This window comes from Zingiber officinale, chromosome 3B (assembly GCF_018446385.1).
Source record: "Zingiber officinale cultivar Zhangliang chromosome 3B, Zo_v1.1, whole genome shotgun sequence".
NCBI classification, from domain to species: Eukaryota; Viridiplantae; Streptophyta; class Magnoliopsida; order Zingiberales; family Zingiberaceae; genus Zingiber; species Zingiber officinale.
This window is the reverse complement of record NC_055991.1, coordinates 63,051,783-63,075,802: the sequence shown is the minus strand read 5'-3', so window position 1 is coordinate 63,075,802 and position 24,020 is coordinate 63,051,783. Positions and strand designations below refer to the sequence as shown.

Below are 24,020 nucleotides of genomic sequence, written 5' to 3'. Positions count from 1 at the left end.
AATTCACTATGCTAAGTCGTTAGTGCTTGTACTCAATCCCTATGAGTTTAATATCTTTTATTAATGATAATATAGCCATGTGTGCACTTGGGGCCTCGTAACAGTAATTTACCATTGATGTATTTTTTAATATTAGATTTGTATTTCATATTTTAAATTTATGCATTTAAAAGTGTGGTCATATCCTAAATAATGGGATATAATCAAATAATAAGATAGATTTTATAAAATTTATGTCATACTTAAAAAATTTTGATATTAAAATTCATTTATAAATTATTTTAAGATTTATGCCAATATAGAAAATTATTGTGTTCATTTTTTAAAAAAACTAATAATACCAATGTATATTTAATTTTACACTAATAAAATATATGCAGTAATATTTATAAAATTTAAAAATATTTAACAATGTAACTAAATAACTATCCCATATTTATTTTTCTACTTCTTATTTAGTTATAATGAATTTTTATAATATATTTTTTATTTTAAATAATTTTTTATCTCGTGTTTTTACAATGAAGACAAAATGAGAAAATATTTTTATCACTTATATTTATTTAATTGTATTTGTTTCCCATCTTAGACTTAAATTAGATTTTTTACCAGGAACGGAATTATATAGTATGATGCTTTATTTTTTTTTTTAAAAAAATTCTTAATGCAAAATATTAAAATAATAGTATTTATAAGAATTGTAGTTTAAATATAGATTAGAAGGTAAATGAGTTTAAAATACAAAATATTAGTAGCATTAGTAATTTAAAATTCAAAAAAATATATATTTTTTCCATTAAACGTCCCAACCCATTAACAAAATTTATCCGTTAATTTTTCTAAACCGTCAAAATGTCAATTTTGAATCTTGGGTCGTGTCTAATCTCAACGGTATCCCGATGATCGTGAAAACTTTAGGGTTTTGAAATAAAAAAGAAAGGAAACTTTGGGGGTTATTTGAACATTTGCTTGCCTTTAAAATAAGCTACAGAATCCCTAAACTCTTAAGCCCGTTCCTGTTTTTCTCTAGGTCCGGGAAGAGCTCCTCCATCGTCTCGCTAGCGATGGCAAATCCTCCGAAGCCATGGAAAGCCGAATATGCCAAGTCCGGACGGTCTTCGTGCAAGACCTGCAAGTCCCCCATCGACAAGGAACAACTACGCCTTGGCAAGATGGTCACTGCCACCCAGTTCGACGGATTCATGCCCGTAAAATCGAAACCCTACTTTCTCCTCCCCTTCTCCCCTTCATCCTTTTCCCCTCCCTCTCCCCATCTCGTAGACTCAGAGAGACCAGCATTATGGTTTTCTGCCACGTAGAGATGAATTTCTTCCTAACCCTTGTCTGCTCTTCTCCTGCTTTTCATATTGGGGAAAATGTGTGTTTGATTGTCAAATCTAAAATATTATCTTTACAATTTTCATATGCGAAGCCATCAATATCTTTTCTTTCAGTCTTTTCATTGCGAGATCATATTAGTTACTTTGGCTCGTAGCACATTATTATAGTTCATTCTATTGTATAGCTTTTCTTTATCAAGATGTTTCCAGACATGAATTTTCTCTAAAGAGATTTTAGTGGGTTTCAGATTGGCAGCTGATAGTTCAGAATATATTGAGCTGATGTGATGCGAACCTCGACGAACAATGCCGCGAGACCCAGCAACAATAAGATTGGAATTCAGTTCCGGGATCGCCCAAAGGAGGTTTCGGAGGGATGGAATATTGACCCGTTGATTATAGAGAATTAAGAACCAATATTATGAGAACAATGGAGAATATCGACCTAATGATTATAACAAAATCAAGAACCGATATTATAAAAGTGCTGAGAATTACAAGTGCTCACCCGTAATCCCTGCAGAGTTGCTAAAGAACAACAAGGAGGAAAACTCTCAAAATATAATGTTTTCTACCCCCTTTGATATCTACTCAAGACATTATATAGAACTGAAAATGGTAGTTTCCAAGGCATGGAAAGAGAAGATAATAAATGCAAGTCTTCATGCACACTCCCTTTCCAACAAATGGTAGTTTCCAATACATGGAAAGAGAAGATGATGAATGCAAGTCTTTATGCACACTCCCTCTAGCTGTCCTCCAACTTGGGAATTCGTCCAAAATGTAGGTGGCATTAAATGACACACCAATTCCAACCAGAATGGTGTGTTTTCCCGCCATTCTAGTATGGTATTTGGCTAGGAACATGTTGCATCATGATATTCCATTCTTCCACAGCTAATTGGCCCATTTTAGGGTCGACTTGTATGAAGTTGATCATTCGGCATGGCATCGATTGAAACTCCATAGCCTGCCCTTCCAAGATACAAGATGTCAATGCTTGTACAACATGTTGAACTTGCTTGACCTCTGTTTTCATTATCAGCTCGGCTTGCACGTGCAAGTCCTCTTCATGCCCCTCGTGGTTCGGGACGTACATCTCGACTTGCAGTCCTGTCTCATTGACTTGGAGCTGATCTGGAGTTGTATCATCCCCCCTTCCTCAAAAGGATTCATCCTCGAATCTGAAACAACAAAAGGGGAAAGATCAGAAACATTAAAGGTTGAACTCACTTGGTACTCACCTGGAAGATCCAACTTGTATGCATTGTCATTGATTTTCTCCAGTACTTGAAATGGTCCATCACCACGTGGGTTCAGCTTTGATTGCCTTCGTTTCGGAAATCGCTCCTTTCGAAAATGAACCCAGACCCAGTCTCCAGGTTGAAAAGTAATCGGCTTTTGTCCCTTGTTGGCACGGGTTGCAATCTGCTCATTCCTCCTCAGCATGTGTTGCCTTGCCTTGTCATGGATCCTTTTCACCAAATCAGCCTTCGCTTGACCTTCAAGGCTAGCAATCTCATCCACAGGTAATGAAATTAAATCTAATGGAGTTAATGGATTAAAACCATAGACAATCTCAAAAGGTGAATACTTAGTAGAAGAATGCGTAACCCTATTGTATGCAAATTCAATGAATGGTATGCAATCTTCCCATGCTTTCAAATTCTTCCCAATGGCAGAACGCAACAAATTTCCCAAGGTTCGATTAACGACCTCGGTTTGTCCATTAGTCTGTGGGTGACAAGTGGTAGAGAATAACAACTTTGTCCCAAGTTTTCCCCACAAGACTCGTCAAAAATGGCTGAGGAGCTTCACATCTCGATCACTAACAATTGTTCGAGGGACCCCATGCAAACGGACCACCTCCCTAAAGATTAAATTTGCCACGTGTGTAGCATCATCAGTTTTATGGCAAGGGATAAAGTGTGCCATTTTTGAAAATCGGTCCACAACCACAAGAATACTATCTCGGCCATTCCTAGTCCTAGGCAAACCTAATACAAAATCCATTGACATATCAGTCCAAGGGTGGCTAGGCACAGGCAAAGGCATATAAAGTCCATGTGGTTGCACCTTAGACTTGGCTTTCTTACATGCAAGGCACCTAATGCAAATCCTTTCAACATCTCTTTTCATATGAGACCAAAAGAAATGTTCTTTCAAAATGTCCAAGGTTTTCACAGCTTCAAAATGTCCCATTAATCCACTCCCATGTGACTCCCTAACAAGCAACTCATGCAAAGAACTTTGGAGAATGCAAAGTCTATTTTCTCGAAACAAGTAACCATCATGCATATAGAACTTATCAAATGCTCCCTTTTCGCATGCTTTAAAGATATCAGCAAAGTCAGCATCATTCACATACAATTCCTTCATGTGCTCAAATCCAAGAAACTTTGACCCTAAGGTAGAGATAAGGGTGTACCTGCGTGACAAAGCATCTGCTACCACATTCTCTTTTCCTTGCTTGTATTGGATCACATAAGGAAACATTTCAATGAATTCAATCTAACGAGCATGTCTATGATTCAATTTACCTTGGCCTTTCAAATGCTTCAGTGACTCATGGTCTGTGTGAATAATGAACTCCTTGGACCACAAGTAATGTTGCCATGTCTCCAAAGCTCGCACCAATGCATAGAGCTCCTTGACATATGTTGAGTAGTTCAACGCTGCACATTGAGCTTCTCACTGAAGTAGGCAATTGGCCTCTTTTCTTGCATAAGAACATCACCTATACCAATATTAGAAGCATCACATTCGATTTCAAAAACCTTAGAAAAATCTGGTAGAAGTAGTAAAGGAGCAGTACTTAGCTTTTCTTTTAATGCGTTGAAGGCTTTCGCTTGTGCCTCTCCCCACTTAAATCCAATATTCTTCTTGATGATTTCCGTTAAAGGGGCAGCGATAGTGCTGAAATTTGGCACAAACCTCCTATAGAACCCGGCTAAGCCATGAAAACTCCTTACTTCAGTGATGGTGCTAGGGGTAGACCATTCCCTGATAGCTTTCACCTTCTCCTCATCAACTTCCACGCCTCTGGAACTAACAACAAATCCAAGGAAAACAACCCTATCTACGCAAAAGCTATATTTCTTAAGGTTAACAAACAATTTTTCACGCCTCAAAGCTTCAAGCACACATTTCAAATTATCAATATGGTTATGCAAACTCTTGCTATAGATCAGAATGTCATCAAAATAAACAACAATAAATTTTCCAATAAATGCACGTAGCACATGGTTCATGAGACGTATAAATGTGCTAGGAGCATTCGTCAATCCAATTGACATCACTAACCATTCATATAACCCCTGTTTTGTCTTAAAAGCTGTTTTCCACTCATCCCTTTCTTTAATTCGAATTTGATGATACCCACTCTTCAAATCAATCTTAGAAAATATAGTGGATCCATGTAATTCATCAAGCATGTCATCTAAGCGAGGAATAGGGTGATACTTTACCGTTATCTTGTTTACAGCTCGACAATCCACGCACATCCTCCAAGTCCCGTCTTTCTTTGGTACCAGTAACACCGGCACAGCACAGGGTCTCATGCATTCACGAACATGTCATTTGGTCATAAGTTCTTCGACTTGCCTTTGAAGCTCTTTGGTCTCTTCTGGACTACTTCGATAAGCTGGTCGGTTTGGAATGGAAGCTCCCGGAATGAGATCAATCTGATGCTCGATTCCTCTTTTGGGTGGTAACCTAGGTGGCGTATCCTCGGAAAAGACATCCTTAAAATCCTGCAAAAGAGACATCACAACACTAGGCAAAGAAACATTATGGTCAGCCAAAGAAAGATAGGCCTCCTTATATAGAAACAAGATTATCGGTCTATCGGAGTTAAAAACACTTTTGATCTCTCTTTCTTTTGCATAGAAGCTCATTTTTTTTTTCTTTCTTTTTCAAGGTCGAACTCTCAATCTTTTCTTTTTTTCCACTCTTTTTTTTTATTCTTAGTCCACCATCTTTTTTTTCCATTTTCACTCTCATTTTCTTTTTCTATCTCAGCCACACCTTTTCCTCTTGCTGCAACGGACTTTTTGATCTGGAGTTGTTCCTCAAATACTTGACGAGGTGTCAAAGGTGCAAGTGCAATGTTCCTACCATCCTTGCTGAAGCTGTAGCGGTTCTTGTTCCCATCATGTGTGGTCCGTCTGTCAAATTGCCACGGTCTTCCAAGAAGCAAATGGCTAGCTTGCATGGGTACAACATCACACAGAACCTTATCCGTGTACCTTCCAATCATAAATGAAACAAGGACCTGCTTGGTTACCTTCATTTCTCCACTGTCCCATTGGAGTTTATACGACTTTGGATGCTTCAAGGTAGGTAGGCCAAGCTTGTCCACCATTAACTTGCTTGCCACATTAACACAGTTGCCACCATCAATAATCAAACCGTATACCCGATCTTTTACATGGTAGTGGGTGTAGAAGATGTTCTCCCTTTGCAGCCCGTCATCGTCTTCTCTGGCTTGCATATGGAGAGCTTTTAGCACAACAAGAGCTTGGCCATCAACAGCAAGCTCAACATCACTAGTATCTTCAATTGATGGAGTGGACTCATTTCCTTCATCTTCCTCTTCAGTTTCGATCTCCCCATTATCCAACATGATCATTGATCACTTGTTTGGACATTGAGAAGCAATATGACCTGATCCTAAACAACGAAAACATTTGATGTCACGATTTCTTTGAGGTTGGGAAGATGAGTTACCCTTATCTTTGTTGCTAGGTTGTGTCTTGGCCACATTCGTCTCTCCCTTTGATTTTGAAACTGCTTTCTCAGTTGGTTTTGATGATCCCCACTTCTGCTTCCAAGGGGATGAACTCGCAGCCTCATACTTGGAAGATGATTGCACTCCTTTCTTGAGTTGTCTTTCAACTTTCATTGCCATGTGTACCACATCGTCAAGCTCCACGTAGTGATGCAGCTCAACAATATTGGCAATCTCACGGTTCAAGTCACAAATGAACCGAGCCATGGTCGCCTCTCGGTCCTCCTCAATGTTAGCCCGAATCAAGGCTATCTCCATCTTCTTGTGGTAGTCTTCCACAGTCATGGACCCCTGCTTCAGACTTTGCAATTTCAAATGTAAGTCCCGATAATAGTGAAATGGAACAAACCTTCTTCTCATAACGACTTTCATATTCTCCCAATTGTCGATGGGAAGCTCAGGGTTCCGATGTCTACTCAGGGTCAGCTGATCCCACCAAATAATGGCATAGTCGGTAAAAGCTACCGCAGCAAGCTTCACTTTCTTCTCCTCCGAGTAATTGTGACAATCGAATACCATCTCAACTTTCCTCTCTCATTCAATATAAACATCAGGGTCATTTTTATCTTGAAATGGAGGAATGGACAGCTTGATGGTGCCCATGTTACGATCTACAACTTCCCTGTCTCGGTGTTGCCTTTGAATATGCCTTGGCTTTTCGGGTCTGATAGCCCTAGCCCTCCTCCAAGTAGCATTGGAGACACTTCATTGCTCACTCCATCATCATAGTCATCATCTGGGACATTTGGAGCAAAATGTGGCCGCTGGTCGGGTCTCCGATGCCTAGGTAATGACTCTTGCTGAAGTTGTTCGAGTCGATCCTCATGCCTATCCAACCGATCTCGAATCTCATTGAACACGACATTCATGCACTCAAATTGTTGCTGCATAGCCCGCATGATCGTAGTCTGATCAACCCCTCCTCCATCACTTGGATCAACCTTGCCACCGTGCTCTCGAGACATAGTGAGTTGCAATTGAAATATTATGAACAAAGGAGGATCCTCACTCCCTCCCTCACGTATTTGCACTCAGTTGGATGTCACAAAAACACTCGTGTTTCACTCAGAAAATTGAGTTCTCTCTGCTCACTTGTTTTCCTCCAAAAAGTTCTAGAGAAACTAAGCAAGTCAAAACAAGCAAACACTTATTCAACCCAACAAACTTAGAATATCGATTCTAGGCTCAGTTGGATCGAGGTTACGATGTCAATCAAGGAACGATGGAAAGAAGATATGAAGCAAACAAAAATGATGATATGATGAAGCAAAATAGAATTGATGATAAGATAGAGAAAATCAAATCAAAGCAGCACAATGGAGATGGTAAACAGAGTTGAAAAGAAACATGCAAATGGAAACAGAATCACGGCAGCCATAGATGACACTAGATGTATATCACGAGATGCAATCAAAACAAATCAAATGATCTTTGTTCTTCCTTTTCTTTTCCGCTCTCTCTCTTTTTTTTTTTTTTTTTTTCTTTCTGTTCTTTTTTTTTTGTTCTTCCTTTTTTTTTTTCTTTTCTTTTATTTTTTGCAACAATACTAGAAAGTAGATGAAGATAACAAGATGAGTATGGACTGATTGTGATGATGAAAACAAAATAAACACTAGGAAAGATAGATAACCTGATTTGGAACTTGGCTCTGATACCAAAGATGATGTGAACCTCGACGAACAATGCCGTGAGACCCAGCAACAATAAGATTGGAACTCAGTTCCGTGATCATCCAAAGGAGGTTTCGGAGGGATGGAATATTGACCCGTTGATTATAGAGAATCAAGAACTAATATTATGAGAACAATGGAGAATATCGACCCAATGATTATAACAAAACCAAGAACTGATATTATAAAAGTGCTGAGAATTACAAGTGCTCACCCGTAATCCTTGTAGAGTTGCTGAAGAACAACAAGGAGGAAAACTCTCTCAAAATATAATGTTTTCTACCCCCTTTGATATCTACTCAAGACATTATATAGAACTGAAAATGATAGTTTCCAAGGCATGGAAAGAAAAGATAATGAATGCAAGTATTCATGCACACTCCCTTTCCAACAAATGGTAGTTTCCAATGCATGGAAAGAGAAGATGATGAATGCAAGTCTTTATGCACACTCCCTCTAGCTGTCCTCCAACTTGGGAATTCGTCTAAAATGTAGGTGACATTAAATGACACACCAATTCCAACCAGAATGCTGTGTTTTCCCACCATTCTAGTATGGTATTTGGCTAGGAACATATTGCATTATGATATTCCATTCTTCCGCAGCTAATTGGCCCATTTTAGGGTTGACTTGTATGAAGATGATCATTCGGCATGGCATCGACTGTAATTCCATGGCCTGCCCTTCCAAGATACAAGATGTCAATGCTTGTACAACATGTTGAACTTGCTTGACCTCTGTTTTCATTATCAGCTCGGCTGGCACGTGCAAGTCCTCTTCATGCTCCTCATGGTTCGGGATGTACATCTTGACTTGCAGTCCTGTCTCATTGGCTTGGAGCTGATCCGGAGTTGTATCATGATGTGCTTGAGATACCTAAAACTTTGAGAAAACCAGAATCAATACATGAACAAAAAAAGAAAATCAGCTGCACTTCAATATATCGTTGAGATGAACTTCTGTTATTTTTTCTCCATTTCTTCCATCTACTGCATTCATTAAATTTGGAAAATTTAGTTTAAGATTAAGAAATGGGGATTTTTTTTAAAATATATATAAAGTTTCATAGGACAACTAATGACATTTCCCTACTATTTAGGCTAGATTATGTGGTTCTTATCGTTCTATCAAATTGTGTGCAAAGTCTTCTTGTGGATCTTAACCATTGGCAATTGATGAAATTTAGGGTTGAGGCCTTCTTACCCTTTTCAAATATGTCGAGTAAAATCTTCTTAGCCATCTTTAATTGCTTTGGTTGTCACACTAGAGAATTATTTGTTATGATCATCCCATAGTTTCTTAATTCCTAACTTCTTTCCTTCTTTTACAGTCAACTTTTGAGGTCTTAACTGATGGCTATTGGTAAAAAAATTATTTTATATTCTGTTCTAGTATTCCCAACTATTGCTCGTGTAAAATTTATTGTTTATTGGTTATGGTAGTTCAGCAACTAGACATATGATTGTGCTAAATGAGTGGCTAGATCATGTGATTTATGTTGGTAATTGATCAAATTTAGAATGTCTTTGGTGGTGATGCAATTAATTTATAAGTATGCTTCTTTCATATATGGAGAAAGTTTACACATTATGTCAATATCGTGTCAATAGTTATGTTTGCCTTTTCAGATGTGGAATCATGCTGGTTGCATCTTCAAGAAACAAAACCAGATAAAATCGTACGCTCCTTGTTGTTGAATTTATTGGCAATATTGTTTCACATGTAGTTGTTAAAACATTGTTTTGTAGTCCTGGTCAACACATGAGTTTCTCGTCACTTTCAAACATCACACAACTCTTATTCACGCTTGTTTGATGTCTCTCTTACTACCTTTTTTTTGTTCACTATGGCTTTCTTCATTGCCAGCCTCGATGATGTTGAATGCATAGACTCATTGCGTTGGGATGATCAAAAAAGGATAAAAAGTTATGTTGAGGGTGGAGGCTCAGGCACTACAGTTGCCACTACAGTTGCAACTACAATTGCTGATAATGAGTGTTCGATTGAAGTTTCCCAAACTTCTCGTGCTACCTGTAGACATTGTAGCCAGAAGATTCTGAAAGGAACGGTTGGTATTTTTCTATGTATTTTAAAATTATGTGAAACACTTTCTTTTAAGCATATTTTTTGTTATAGTAATGCTTAACATATCAAATGAGGGATAGTTTTTCACTAATGTGGTTGGTAATGCTACAAAAGATGAAGCTACTAATCGATATTGATCCTGTCCGGAAGCCGTGGAGAGCGGATTGCCGGTGAGCTAGCTAGAATGCAAACTAAGTTGCTATGACCCGGAGGGGAAGAGGGTGATGAACTGTCTTCTTGGTTGACTGAATCTCCGACCTCCAAGAAAGACCCAAAAGGGGAGACCAAAGGTGGTAGAAAGTCTCTCGTCAATGGTGCCTACAAGGGTGTTAAAAGATAGGAAAAGATAGAGAGAGCGTTAGAGGTAGAGTCGTCAATTTGGGTTAGGCCCGTCGGGTTGGTCCATTCCGCTAAATAATTTAAGCTAGTTAGGTTGAAATTTTATCAACCCAAGCCCGCTGTGGGTTGACCAGCCTAGGCCCGCGACGTGCTCGGGTCGGTCCATGACCAGCTTGAGTTGGTTCGTGGGTTGAAAAATACATGTAAATCAAGTTTTATGTCAATTTGTTATTTTTTTTATAATTTTGAAATAAAATAATACTTTTTAATTATACATAAGTACTTGTTTGTGTCTATTTATATTTAAAATATCTGTTTATGAATACATTTGATTATGAAACCTTTCCGAAGTAAAACGTTGAAGATATAAAATTTTTTAAAAAATTTTTGATGTGCTCGTGGGTTGATCCTCTTAACTTGTAACCCGCTTTGGATTGAGTTGGGTTGGAGGTTTCCCAGCCTGTCAAGATGACGGGTCGGCCTGCCCTCTTGCCAAATGGCTGGCCCGCCACGAGCCGACCCGCCACGCCACACCTTGCCCCACCCCGCCACGGGAAGGCCTGATTGATGTAGTTGTTGACCCTTTTGACCTATTTAAGTTAATTTTGGTCCAGAACTTATGAAAATGTTGAAGCATCAAACTATTTTCATGGCTCAAGTAGAGAAAAATTAACATAAGAACTTAGCTATGAGGTATTTAAACAATTATCAACTTGGACTTATTTGCATTACATCCTTTGAGCAGAGAACAAGAGCGAGATTGACTGGTGATCTTAAACTATCTTGCTTAATTCTTGTGTTAATGCCAACTTGATCATGATTTAGGTGAATTAGATGCTCAATATTGAGTGGCACATTATAGATGGCTACTGACTTCAGGTTCCCCATTGAAAATTCAAGGGATTTAAAAAGCTACTACTAGTTGTGATCATAGAGATGTTAGACATTATCTCACATGAAGAGTATGAAATCCTGGCACCTAAGATGGAAGTTAAGAGGTAAAATTTACAGGTGCATTGTCACTACAAAGAGTACACACGTGAATATAATATTGAGTTAGATGACAGTGTGTATCAGCAAAATAGTGTCATTTGATGATAATCAACATCAGTGAATATTATGAAACAATAGACCAAGTTTAGAATTAATAAGTCTAGTAGCCAAATATTTTTCTCATAATTAGTGCATCTAGGAACAGTAAGGTTATTGCTTTGTGACCAAAAGGTCACGAGTTCGAATCCTGGAAACAACCTCTTGCAAAAAGTAGGATAAGATTGCGTACAATGAATCCTTCTCTGGGACACCACATGATGCGAACTTCGTGCATCGGACTACCTTTAGGAAGATAGGAAATCATCTTATAAAAACTTGATCCACATAAAAACGTCACTTACCTGACTATGATTCAATTTCAAGGGTAAATCTAACAATGCATGTGAAAGTAGGGAAGTTGAAAGGGAATAGGGGTATATAATAAAGACCTTTATAGTTTAGATTGAACTGCGACAATTCATCCTTTTTGTCATCAAATCACGGATACAAACTCTAGCATAGTTGGATATAGATTGTTGGATTGAATGTAGATGAATGAGACCAGATGTTGCTGATTGTGGTGTGGCTGGGCGAATAGACTTTGACTTCATAATATCTTTCTTAAAAAAAATAATAAACCCAGTTAGGCTAGCCCTGGGATGACTGGCCTGGTCCTACGAAATTTTTCCACCGACCATTAGGGTAAATCGAGAAGTGCCCGTAGCGGGCAGTCCATAAATCTAACATCGTTTGGTTGTGCACACAATATCTTTCTTAAAGAAAAGATAGATACGTGTAGCGGATATTAAAGCAAAATGAGAAAGAAAAAAAATACTAACAAAAGCTATTTATATGGCTTGGAACCCTTGTTTCTACTCCACGGTTTATATACTCTTGAGTGAGTCATGCCTCGTCCCCAGGGCGTAGCACAGATGGGGAGTGCATGGTTCTGTGGCCGAAAGGTTCAGGGGTCGATCCTCGGGGTGTCATTGCCTGGGGTTAACGTCTCCGCCATGCACTTTCCACCTATGTACCTGCATTTACCTCCCTCCATATCCGTGGGACCGACTCTAGGGGGGTTGCTGATGTGACGATTCCACATTTTTTTGAGTGAGTCACGCCTCGAAATATCTACTATAATTTTTTCTTCTCAAATCTTTTTGAAGGTTAAGAAACCTCATAGAAAACCAACAAAGGTGCGAACTTAAAGATGAGACCTTAAATTTTAAGCAAGAAACTATAAATGAATGACAAAATTGAGTTTCGGAATCCCTGAGAATAATAGCTTATTTTTGTTCATTGAGCTCCTCCTTGCCTCTCCTTTTATAGCCCTTCAAATGGCCATGGATAAGCTTCGAAATTGTTTGGCATTAATGTTGGTAAGTCAAACTTGAATCTTCAGATTTTGCTGAATCTAGTCATCTCAATGACAATCTAATCCAATCAATGTGCCGTCAATCAAATACTTTAGATATTCTTTTTAAATGGTCTTCTTTTTTAAATTCAAGCAGAAAATTAGTCAACTGACCAGTCGAATAAAGCACATCAGATGACTGCCAGTCAATTGAGCCCTATCAGATATCAAATAGAACCATTCTCAATAAATCAAAGCCACACTCGACTAAGCCTATCAGTCCTATCAGTCGACTATTGTCAACATCCAATCGATTGGAACCTTGACTAATCTTTATGCCTAAGTAAGAATCTAATTGAATCCCAAAATATATATCACTCCGCTCCTACAACTTAAGAGTTACTATATGCAACTCAACTTCACCATAAATATCTCAAAATATTAATTTATATAACTTAATTAATTATCTAAAAAATAACTTAAATTGTAAAAATTTAAATAAGCTAAATTATTTAATATTAGTGAATTTTTTTAGTGTTCTAACTTTTATAATGTTAAGTGAGATAAAAGAAATGTGATTACTTAAGAGAACAAAAATTTCACAAGATCATGTCAAGCTCTTCTTATGTCTTTTCTAAACTTTCATTCCAAATTTAAAAATTTATTTAATTAGATTAAGAAAATTATTTATTTATTATATTTATTTTATTGAATATATATGATGATTGGAATATGCATACGTTAATCATAACAAATTGTTTTTTTAAAAAAAACTCAATGCAATTCAATTTGAAAGAAAAAAAATAAAAAAAATCTTAAATCTATTTTTTTCTTTCAACTTTTATTGAGTGAATGAAAGGGAGCCTTAGCGCAACAGTAAAGTTGTTGCCATGTGATCAAAAGATCACGGGTTCGAATCCTGTAAACAGCCTCTTGCAAAAAGCAGGGTAAGACTGCGTACAATGGATCCTTCCTCGGGATCCCGCATGGCGGGAGCTTCGTGCACCAGTGGCTATCCTTTTTTTATTGAGTGAATCAAATTTCTATTTTTTTTTATACTTATAAAATTGAATAAATTTAATTAAAAAATTAAAATATACATCATTATTAAATAAAAGACGTTTACAGATTATAACAAGTTACTAAAGTCTAAAATTAAAATTTAATTGGTTACAAATATTTTTTAAAGACTGAGTTAATAAAATTTATTAATAAATATCAATAGACAACCCAATTATATTATTATATATTAACAATCTAATTAATTATTATATAAATAATTAATCATAATAAAATGTTAATTAAAAATCATGTAATTTATTAATCATATTATTAATAATTAATTAATTAATTAATTATTGAAATGGGCTAGCATCGCACAATACAATACCAAAATCGAATTGTTCGGACCTGTTAAGAGAAAACCGTGTTTTAGACACCACGGAGTTATTGACTTATGTAGAGAAGGATATACAACATAATTACAATAATATCCCTAGTTATTATATTACTATATTCTAATACTCCCTCTTAAGCTGGAGAATATAGATTATATGTACCTAGCTTGTTACATATGTAGTCAATTCGGGAACCTCTCAGTGACTTAGTTGATCATGTGAGTTGACAAAACTAGTAGATATTTCTCTTGATATGATTTTCTCTCTAACAAAGTGACAATCAACTTCAATATGCTTTGTCCTCTCATGAAAAACTGCTTTGTCCTCTCATGAAAAACTGGGTTCGAGGCAATATGCATGACAACCTGGTTGTCACATATAAGTGACATTTGTGTAATCTCTCCAAACCTAAGTTCCTGAAGCAACCGTTTTAGCTATATAAGCTCTTGACTAGTTATGGCCATAGCTCGATACTCTGCCTCTGCACTGGATCTTGCCACAATATTCTGCTTTTTGCTTTTCCAAGAAATAAGGTTACCTCCGACAAATATACAAAACCTAGAAGTGGACCTTCTATCAGTGGGAGATCCTGCCCAATCTGCATCAGAGTACCCTATGATTCGAGTATGTCTTTGTCTGCATGCAAAAGACTCTTTCTTGGTGCGCCCCTGATATATCGAATAATGCGAGTTACAGCATCCCAATATTCTTTGCATGGATAGTTGAGAAATTGACTTACTACACTTATCGCAAATGAGATATTCGGACGAGTAACAGCAAGGTAGCTTAGTTTTCCTACTAATCGTCTGTACTGTTCATTATAGTACTAAATCTACCGAACCATGCTCTGGGTGATTGCTTGAGGCCATATAAAGATTTCTGCAGGCGACATACAAGACCAGAAAACGGGAGTAACAAAACACGGAGGTTGCTCCATGTAGACTTTCTCGAGCCGATCACCATGTAAAAATACATTTTTGGTGTCCAATTGATAAAGAGGCCAATGGTGAATCACAACAATTGACAATAATAGACGTATAGAAGACATCTTGGCAATAGGAGAAAAAACATCTCCATAATCCAATTTGAAGATTTGAGTATAGCCTTTAGCGATGAGACGCGCCTTAAGCTTGTCAACCATACCGTCTGGACCAACCTTCACCGTATACACCTATCGACAACCAACAACTGACTTCCTAGGTGGTAGAGGAACGAGGTCCCAAGTCCCACTACTTGTAAAGTACAAATTTCATCGAGCATAGCCTGTTTCCATCCTGGATGGGCAAAGACATCACTTGTATCTTAGGAAGAGAAACAGACGACAAGGAAAACGACAAGAATAATAGGAAGGAGAAAAATGATGATAACTCAAAGAAACATAGTGAGGAGAAGGATTACGAGTGGAACATATACCCTTTCGAAGTGCAATAGGAATATCAAAGTCAGGGGATGGGATCGGAGGAAACGACGAAAGACTTAGCTCCAAAGATGTGTCCACGGTGGTAGTGTCAGTGTCGGTCGGTGGCAAAGCAGGATGAGGACGACGCTGATAAACCTACAAAGGAGGAGACGAGGCTGGGGATGATAGAGGTTCCTCCGGAGGACAAAAGATAGTTACCGGTGCAGGTGGAGAGGGAGAAACCTCAGACTGGGAAGCGGGAGGCCCAAAAAATGAAATCGAATCAAAGAATATGACATCAGCAGAGATGAAGTATCGACGAAAAGTAGGGGAACAACATCTGTACCCTTTCTGAGACCGTGGGTACCCAAGGAAAACACACTTATAAGACTGGGGAGAGAGTTTATCAATGCTAGGATCAAGATCATGAGAAAAACATATAAAACTAAAGACCCGAGGTGGTAAAGGATGAAGAGGATGATGAGGGTAGAGGATGATGAGGTTAGAGGATATGATGAGGTATTTTACCCTGGCGAGTGGAGGAAGGCATGCGATTGATGAGATAACACGCAGTAAGTATGACATCACCCTAAAACTGATGAGGAGCATGAGAATGGAGAAGAGTTCGAGTGGTCTCAAGGAGATGACGATTCTTGCGTTCTGCAATCCCATTCTGTTAAGGGGTATGAGGGCAAGACGTGCGATGCAGTACACCATGAGATTCTAAGAAGGAACGAAACTAAATAGAAAGATACTCGCTTGCATTATCACTTTGCAAAGTTCGAAGAGAAATACCAAACTGGGTTTTGATTTCATGAAAAAAAGATTGAAAAATAGAAAATAATTCTGAACGCTCCTTCATCAGATATAACCATGTACAACGAGAAAAATCGTCTATAAAAATAACAAAATATTGTGATCCCAATGTAGAAGAAACATGACTCGCACCCCAAACATCAGAATGAACCAAAGGAAAGGGGGATGTAGCCCGACACAGTGCGAGGAAAAAAAGAACTACGAACATGCTTACCTAACTGACACAACTCACAAGACAAAGACTCTAAGTGAGAAAGACTAGGATGTAATTGTTTCAACTTATCAAGACCTAGATGTCCCAACTGAGCATGAATAAAAAGTGGAGATGCCGCCACCGAACCAACAAGAGAGAGTTGTTGAAGCCGATAAAGTCCATGAGACTCACATCCGAAGCCAATCATCCTCCCCGTACTCTGGTCCTGTAAGGAAACAGATGTTTTAGTAAAAGAAATAATACAATTAAGAGATCAAGTAAGTTGACTTATTGACAATAAATTAAAGGGAGCTCTGGGAACAAAAAGAATATTATGAATGGAAAGAGACGAAGAAGGATGAACAATACTAATACTCTTGGATTCAGTTTGGGAACCATTGACCATGGTGACAATTAGTAAATAACTAGAAGCAGTGAGAGAAGAAAAATAGAGATTTATTACCAGTGATATGATCAGTGGCCCCAGAATCAAGAACCCAAGAACATGAAGAGTGAGATATGCTAGCAAAGGAATTACTAGCGTGTGCAACAATAGCAGTGGGATCAGAAGCCTGACGATCCTCAAACCATTTAAGAAAGTCATTATAGGAAGATTGTGGGGTCGGATCCGGTGTTAACTGTGAAGTGGAAGTTGAAGAAGCAACAGAATTCTGAACGATCTGAGCAACGCAAGGAGGTCGACCATGCAACCCACAACACTTATCAATCGTGTGGCCCGGGCGGTGGCAATGATCACACCAAGGACGACCTTTGCCACCCTTGCGAGGCAGAGGTCTGTTGTTGTGTCGAGAGACCAAAGCTGATGAGTCAACAAGAATGGAAGGAGGCATCGTCAAGATCTTGGCCGGGACGCGGAGGAGAGTTGCCCAGCTATTTTTCATGGTAGCTTTTGTGGGGCTGCTTAGGATTTGATCACGAACATAAAAATAATCTGTGGGTAGACCATATAAAGCCAGGGACATAAAAAATTTCTTCCAATTTTCAAGCTCTTCAACAGGACTGGCCGCAGGTGGTAGCAGTTCGTTGAAGTCACAAAGAAAGCTAGAGACCGAACCCAGATAAGTTGACATTAAATCCTTAATATGATGGGCACTGAGGATGGTCATAAGATCTTCACAAACTTGATAGAGTCGCCGAGAGGTGTTTGTAAAGAGTTGTTGAGCTTGTGTCCAAACGACTTTGCAGGTTTTGTGAGTACGGAAGATATTTCTAAGAGATGGATGGATGGTGACTCGGATAATACAACACAACTAGTGTCAACCTTCTTCCATAGAGGACGATCGCCGACTTGAACATCTTCTTCAGTTTGAGTGAGATGTGTCTCATAACCCTGTCCAACAAGCCAAAACTCACTGTGAGTGCCCAAGAGACGTAATTTTTATCATCTAACTGCTTGGAAGAGAGGGGTGCAGTGATGTGGTTGGTAAAGATTGAGGTATCTAGCTTTGAGATGCCGGATGTAGCCATTGATTAGTTTGGAAAGAACTGTGAAGAATGTCGAAGGAGAAGATGAAGAGGTAGTCGGCTACCCCCTTCTTTGGTGAAAACTCCCTGCTTCCACAACCACGTCAGCAGAAAGTCCACAGCAGCCTTAGTGATGCACTTAGAGAAGAGCTTGTTGGAGATGAAGATGAAACGACCGACTGGAATTGAGAAGAAGATACTCATTGCTCTGTCGGCCTTCTCCTCTGTTGAACACCTTGCGTTAGCAACCACGCCGGCAAGGAAATCTTCGGATGTAGGGACGGAGAGGAAGAAAGAACAGCTAGAGAAGAGGGAAGAACAGTCGGATTCCTCTGTTAGAAACCACGTCCGCAGGAAGCCTTCAGAGAGCAGAACCACTGCGGCAACGAAACCCTAGATTGAAGCGAGCACTCTTCAACAAGGATCGGGAGATGAGGGAAATCCATCGCGCCTGAGCAAAACTACTTCGCCGGAAGGGAACACTGAGGAGACGTTGTCGCCTCAGTCAGAAGAACCCTAAGATGAGGTCGTCACCTTCCCCAGAGCCGTCGGAGATGTCGCCGTCGTCGGAGGACAGAGGAGCCTGAGGCAGGATAGCTTCGTTGGTCGCCAGGGATGGGAGTCAGCCTGCAGATCGCACGCTTGCTTGCCACGTTGAGGACGATTGCGCGATCGTTGGGGAATATGAAGAGAGTGCTATCAGGGAGGAGGTGGAGAAGAGAAAACGCAAGAGAGCGACGCTGCAGGAAATTAGGGTTTTCTTTTAATCTGACTCTGATACCTTGTTAAGAAAAAATCGTGTATTAGACACTATGGAGTTATTGAAGAAGGATATAAAGCATAATTATAATAATACCCCTAGTTATTATGTTACAATATTCTAACAGGACCAAAGACAGGCTTTGTAGCTCTGTCACAGGTTTTAAATTTTAAACCTTGGTTAAAAGGTTTTCTATAACATAAGGAGACTAAAAGATAGACTCAAACCAGATTCTTCTTAGTAACTGTGGCTTTATTGAAATCCATTTTGCCTGCTGTATTGTTCTCTGTATTTGTAGTGTAGTTTTAGTAGTCTGCTGCTTGACATCAACCTCGAGAAGCCAAACCCCTTATGGTCATCTATGTTGATGCTCATGCAACTGAACTAGCAAACTGATGAAGGAGCAAAGGAATACTTTCAGATCTGATGAAGTTTTAGAATTTTTTTGTTAATGTAAAGCACAATTTCCACAATAACAAGTCCCCATGAAATATTCTGATACTGTAATTTCTTTATTCATTAGAGGATGGAACATTTTAGTTTTGAAGGGCTTTTTAAAGTTTAAAACTTTAAATTGGCAGATTGATAATGCATTTCTTCACTTAATTGCAGTTATTGGCTTATCTGATCTCTTCTATATCCAACTGTTGCTTGTTTAGGCTTTTCAATGAATTAATACGACTGCATGTTCTGTGACAGGTTCGTGTCTCAACTAATGCTGGAGGAAAAGGTGTTCGAGGTCTCTTGTGGCACCATGTCAGCTGTTTCATCGCTATGTCTCCATCAAGCAGTATAAAAAAAGTTTCAGGGTGGGACAGCCTTTCCCCTCAAGATAAAGAAGCTGTTTCTGCACTTTATAAAAGGGATACATCTAAACATATAGAAGGCAGTAAGATATTATCAATTCATAATTCTAGTACAATTTGCCAAATAACTGTTAGTTTACTCTTAATTTTTCCTCCTTTAATTATTGTTTGATTATGTCCTATAATTCATCAGATCAAGCAACTTCACAAGGTGTGAAGAGGAAGACTGCCAGGACTAACAATCAGAAACCAAAAGTTCTCAAGATTGATCTAAACAATTCATCAGACAGAGGACCAAGCAAAGGAAACAAAGTGCCTGATTATGATAATTCTGACACCATGGAACTGGACAATAGATTGGAAGTGCAGAGCAAGCTGTTGTGGGATATAAAAGATGAGCTTAAAAGGGATGTGAGTGTGGCTGAGCTGCGGGAGATGCTTAAAGCAAATGAACAGGATTCAACCGGATCTGAACATGATCTCCGAGATCGTTGGTTAGTTTTCATTATCTTCTGTAATTGTTTGGAAGTTTTTCTGACATGGTATGTCTTGATTCATTAAGTTTGAAAATGAGATCAAAATTTTCTTGCAATTATGTTTTTATTGTATATTTAAGGTATATAACTAACTGAATTAGTGACACAACACTTTCTCAGTAGCTAAATTGTGGATAGTTTTCTTTGTTTCTTGCTTTTCTTTAAGAAAGTTCTTGGGGGCTGATTTCTTATAGGTGCTCATCAGTTCTCTTAAATTAACAATAATTCAGTCACTTCACCCTTTTCTTTTAATCTTGTTTCTGGGAATGTCGAGCCTTGATTATTTTACACAAAGGCTACCTGCATCTGCCATTTCTAGTAATATAGTAAACCTGATGTCACTCTATTATTATGTAAAGATGATTATTTTAAAGTCGTTTCCTTCATTATTTGTCTACAAGTGGGTTTGCTTACATTTTAATCACCGAGTCTTGAATGTTCTTCTCATGCCTGTTGTCCCTGGTCTTATCCTTTTCTGTGATTGAATGAAATGATTTTTATATCTAATTATTTTATTTTTGATGATTTACCTTGCAAATTTTGTTATTAACATGAAAAGAATGTCACACTACCAACCTGACATTATGCATTCTGTTTTGGTTTGCATCCTGATCTTCCTGTCCCTGCTTCCTTAATTCTCTCTAGCTATTAAGTTTTTGTATTGTTGTGTTGTCACTTGACATGCACTTAAAGCATATGCTGAGAGGACTTGAGATGGTTTTAAATAACTAATACGTCAGTGTAACTATAAAGGTTTATTATGAACTATAAAGGATATAATAGTACTTTAAAAAATATTTACAAATATTATTAATTAAGTAATCCTAATAAACAATGAATTAATTAAGTGTAAAACATATAGTTACAATTAACTTAAGTTGAACACTAAACTAAATTAACCTAGAAAATATGAAAAAGTAAAATTTGTTATATACTATGTATGGTCCATTGTATAAAACTTTAATTTAGATAGTTAACTATAGGTTTAAGGTTATATTATTTTTTATTATGAGTAATATATATATGATTATAATGTTTTTAATAATCTAAATTATTTCGTTACTTTATGAATTTTTAATTTGGTCAAATTATATGTACAAATTTATTAATACATGATGTCAAGATTTAAAATCTCGATCCATGCCGAGCGGTCTCAGACTGGAACTATACGGTGTCAGTAACGTATCGTATCATGCTGATACGGTTTCAATACTTTTATATATATATAGTGGTTGGTGTTGTATTAATGTTATGTAACTTCAAAAATAAAGATGAGACATTCATATTAATAAAAATGTGTCCATATGCTTAAATATGTTAATATTCATGATTTTAAATCTCAAATTGATTCTAAGATAAAAAAATTTATTATCTATAATAATTATATAAATTAACACAAAAATCATTATATATATATATATATATATATATATATATATATATTGAATTTAAAATCAAATTTATTTAAAAAATTTATACATATTTTAAATTTTTTAACAATTATTTTTTTAGAATTATTTATTAAATTTTAAAATTATTATAAAATTTCAAAATTATTTAAATATTTTTATAAAATTTTAATCTATTTTTAATTTATAAAAATTAAAGTTTGTTTTTAAAATTATTTTAAATTATCTATTTTTTACTTTATTTTTATAATTTTAATAGCAATAATAAAAATATAAAATTATATATTATAATTATATTAATCAATTAACCGTTTCTTTAATTAATTATTCATTTATATAATATATAATTATAATTTATATAATAATTAATTAGAAATTAGAAATTATATATATAATATAGTGGTTTTATTTAAAAGTTTTAATTAAGCCTAACTTTTGCTAACCTTGTGATTTCGCCTCCCATCGTGATTTTTTTTTCAAGTCGTCGCTGCCTCATCACAGCCGCCTTGCCGCCACCACCTCACTCTGCCTCATCACCACCTCATCGCAGCAGCTTGCCGTCGCCACCTCACCGAGCTAATCTTTCGCCGATGATTCCTTGTAAGTCTTCATCCCCGAATTGATTCTTCCTTCTTCCTTCTTCCTTCTGTTGCGTGCGCATGATGCATGCAATGACGCACATGAAATTGCTGTGCGTGTTGTGCCGGTCCCGCATCGGAACGGTAAAAACTGTCCGTTTCGGACGGCACGGCTTGAGATTTCATTCACTGTATGATGTTGCATAAGTTGATAAGCTATTTAATCACACATAATCACAAATTAAAATCTTGCTTTGTGCTTTTTCTGCTCTTATAGTAAGATGTGGAATGATCGATACAAACACATTTATTGAGGAAGAAGTGGGAGAGGGAGAAGAGCAAGATCAGGATTGAAAGAGAAAGGTTACCTTGTGACAGCTTGATCCACTCTGATGTTGCGAGAGAGACAGTGAGAGAGAGGGCGCGTTAGGCACAAGAGAGAGTCATCAACTCTAGCATTGTGGGAGAGATGGTGGGAGAGAGCAGGTCGTAATGGAGTCAATGTCGTGTGAGAGAGAGAGGCACAAACGTATACGAGAGAGAGGAGTATATGAGAGATTTAAAATAAATAAATTAGGATTTTTTTCTTGGATTTTTTTAATTGAAATACAAAAGATTAAACGAGGTCTAAATCAAAATAAGTTTAGTTCAATCCTAAATTGATCAAATCAAGACTAAATTAGACCCACTAAAACTAGATGATGAGCCTATCCAAATAACTCAAGCCACACTCCAATTACACTCTGATTGAGTTCTTCAAAACCTATTAATTAGTTTGGTCAACCTAAATAACTTGCTTAAATAACTAATAAAATTTGAAATTAAATAGCAATGAAAATTTTAGTTGAAAGAAAAACATAGTGTAGTAATAATTCTTATTATTTGGAAATGATAAGCACTCAATTTCAATATTTTTAATTAGCTCAGAGTGGAATCACATTTTTCCTTGTATCTTTATGGGTGTTTTTATCCATATATTATGCTAAATGAAAAAAAAATTATGCTATCTTTCCAATATAAAGATTAGGTACTACAAACAATAAATGTAAATTGTATAAATTGTGCTTTGGGATGTTCTTTTATGTTTTGAAGCTATTTATGTTGAAGTTTGAACCAAAGCATAATTTCAAAGTTTGAGTGTGTCAATCGGCAAATTCCGCCCGTTGACTCTCATCAGCATCACTGTAAAGGGCGAAGCCTCTCATGGCAGCCTCACAGAGGTTCGTGAACACCACGGGGGTTGCATGAAGGCCGCGGAGGCCTTGCGTAGTTGCGAGGTCTTGTGAGAGGCTTCGCGGAGGCTACCTCACCCAACCTCTATCCAAGACCACGTGAGACCTCGTGTCTAGGTAAGGCCTCCGTGCGGCCTCGCTACCTCGCGCGAGGCCCCTTGGTAGATTAATTTTCCTCAACATTTTCCCCATTCTCATTTCCATTTTTTTAACTATTATTTTTTAAAATTATTAATTCTTTTTATTATTTAATTCAAATATTGAAATTTGTTTCTTTATTAATTTCTTTCTCTCTATCTATCCACAAAGATAAATATAGAAATTAAGAGAGATATTTTTTCTAAGGATAGAGAAAAAAACGAAAAGATAGAAAAAAATTTAAATATAATATATTTTTTAAATACTACTACAATTAAATAAAATTATTCTATATATAAATTTAATTTTAAGTGGATCAAATTTAATTAAATTTAAACCTATTTAATCCTAATTATCATGTCTACTTAGGTGGACTTCAATTAACCCTAAATGACTTTTACTCAAATTAATTTGTAAAATATTGATATAATTAATTATTTATTTTTAAAACTATTTAGGATATAAAATTTTAAATAAGATAAAATTTGGTATTTAAATTTTTTTATATGTTCTAACTTTTATAATGTCATTAGAGATCAAGGATTGAAATCACTATTTAAGAATTATAATATATATATATATACACGCGCGCGCATACTCAATATATCAATCATCATCTATTTACCATTTTACTTTACAATTAAAAATTTATACAATATTTT

At 36.9% G+C, this 24,020-nt stretch overlaps 1 protein-coding gene across 1 annotated transcript in view; it reads left to right on the top strand.

The window, feature by feature from the left end:
* The first annotated feature begins 1,036 nt into the window (after nucleotides 1-1,036).
* The window catches only part of LOC122054920 (poly [ADP-ribose] polymerase 1-like), a 40,595-nt gene continuing 17,611 nt past the window's right edge, over nucleotides 1,037-24,020 (top strand). Inside the window, exons 1-5 of the mRNA XM_042616334.1 lie at nucleotides 1,037-1,208; nucleotides 9,428-9,477; nucleotides 9,666-9,867; nucleotides 19,359-19,548; nucleotides 19,659-19,959. Of these exons, the coding sequence (XP_042472268.1) occupies nucleotides 1,065-1,208; nucleotides 9,428-9,477; nucleotides 9,666-9,867; nucleotides 19,359-19,548; nucleotides 19,659-19,959 (887 nt within the window). The 5' untranslated portion in view covers nucleotides 1,037-1,064. The remainder of the gene's footprint in view (nucleotides 1,209-9,427; nucleotides 9,478-9,665; nucleotides 9,868-19,358; nucleotides 19,549-19,658; nucleotides 19,960-24,020) is intronic.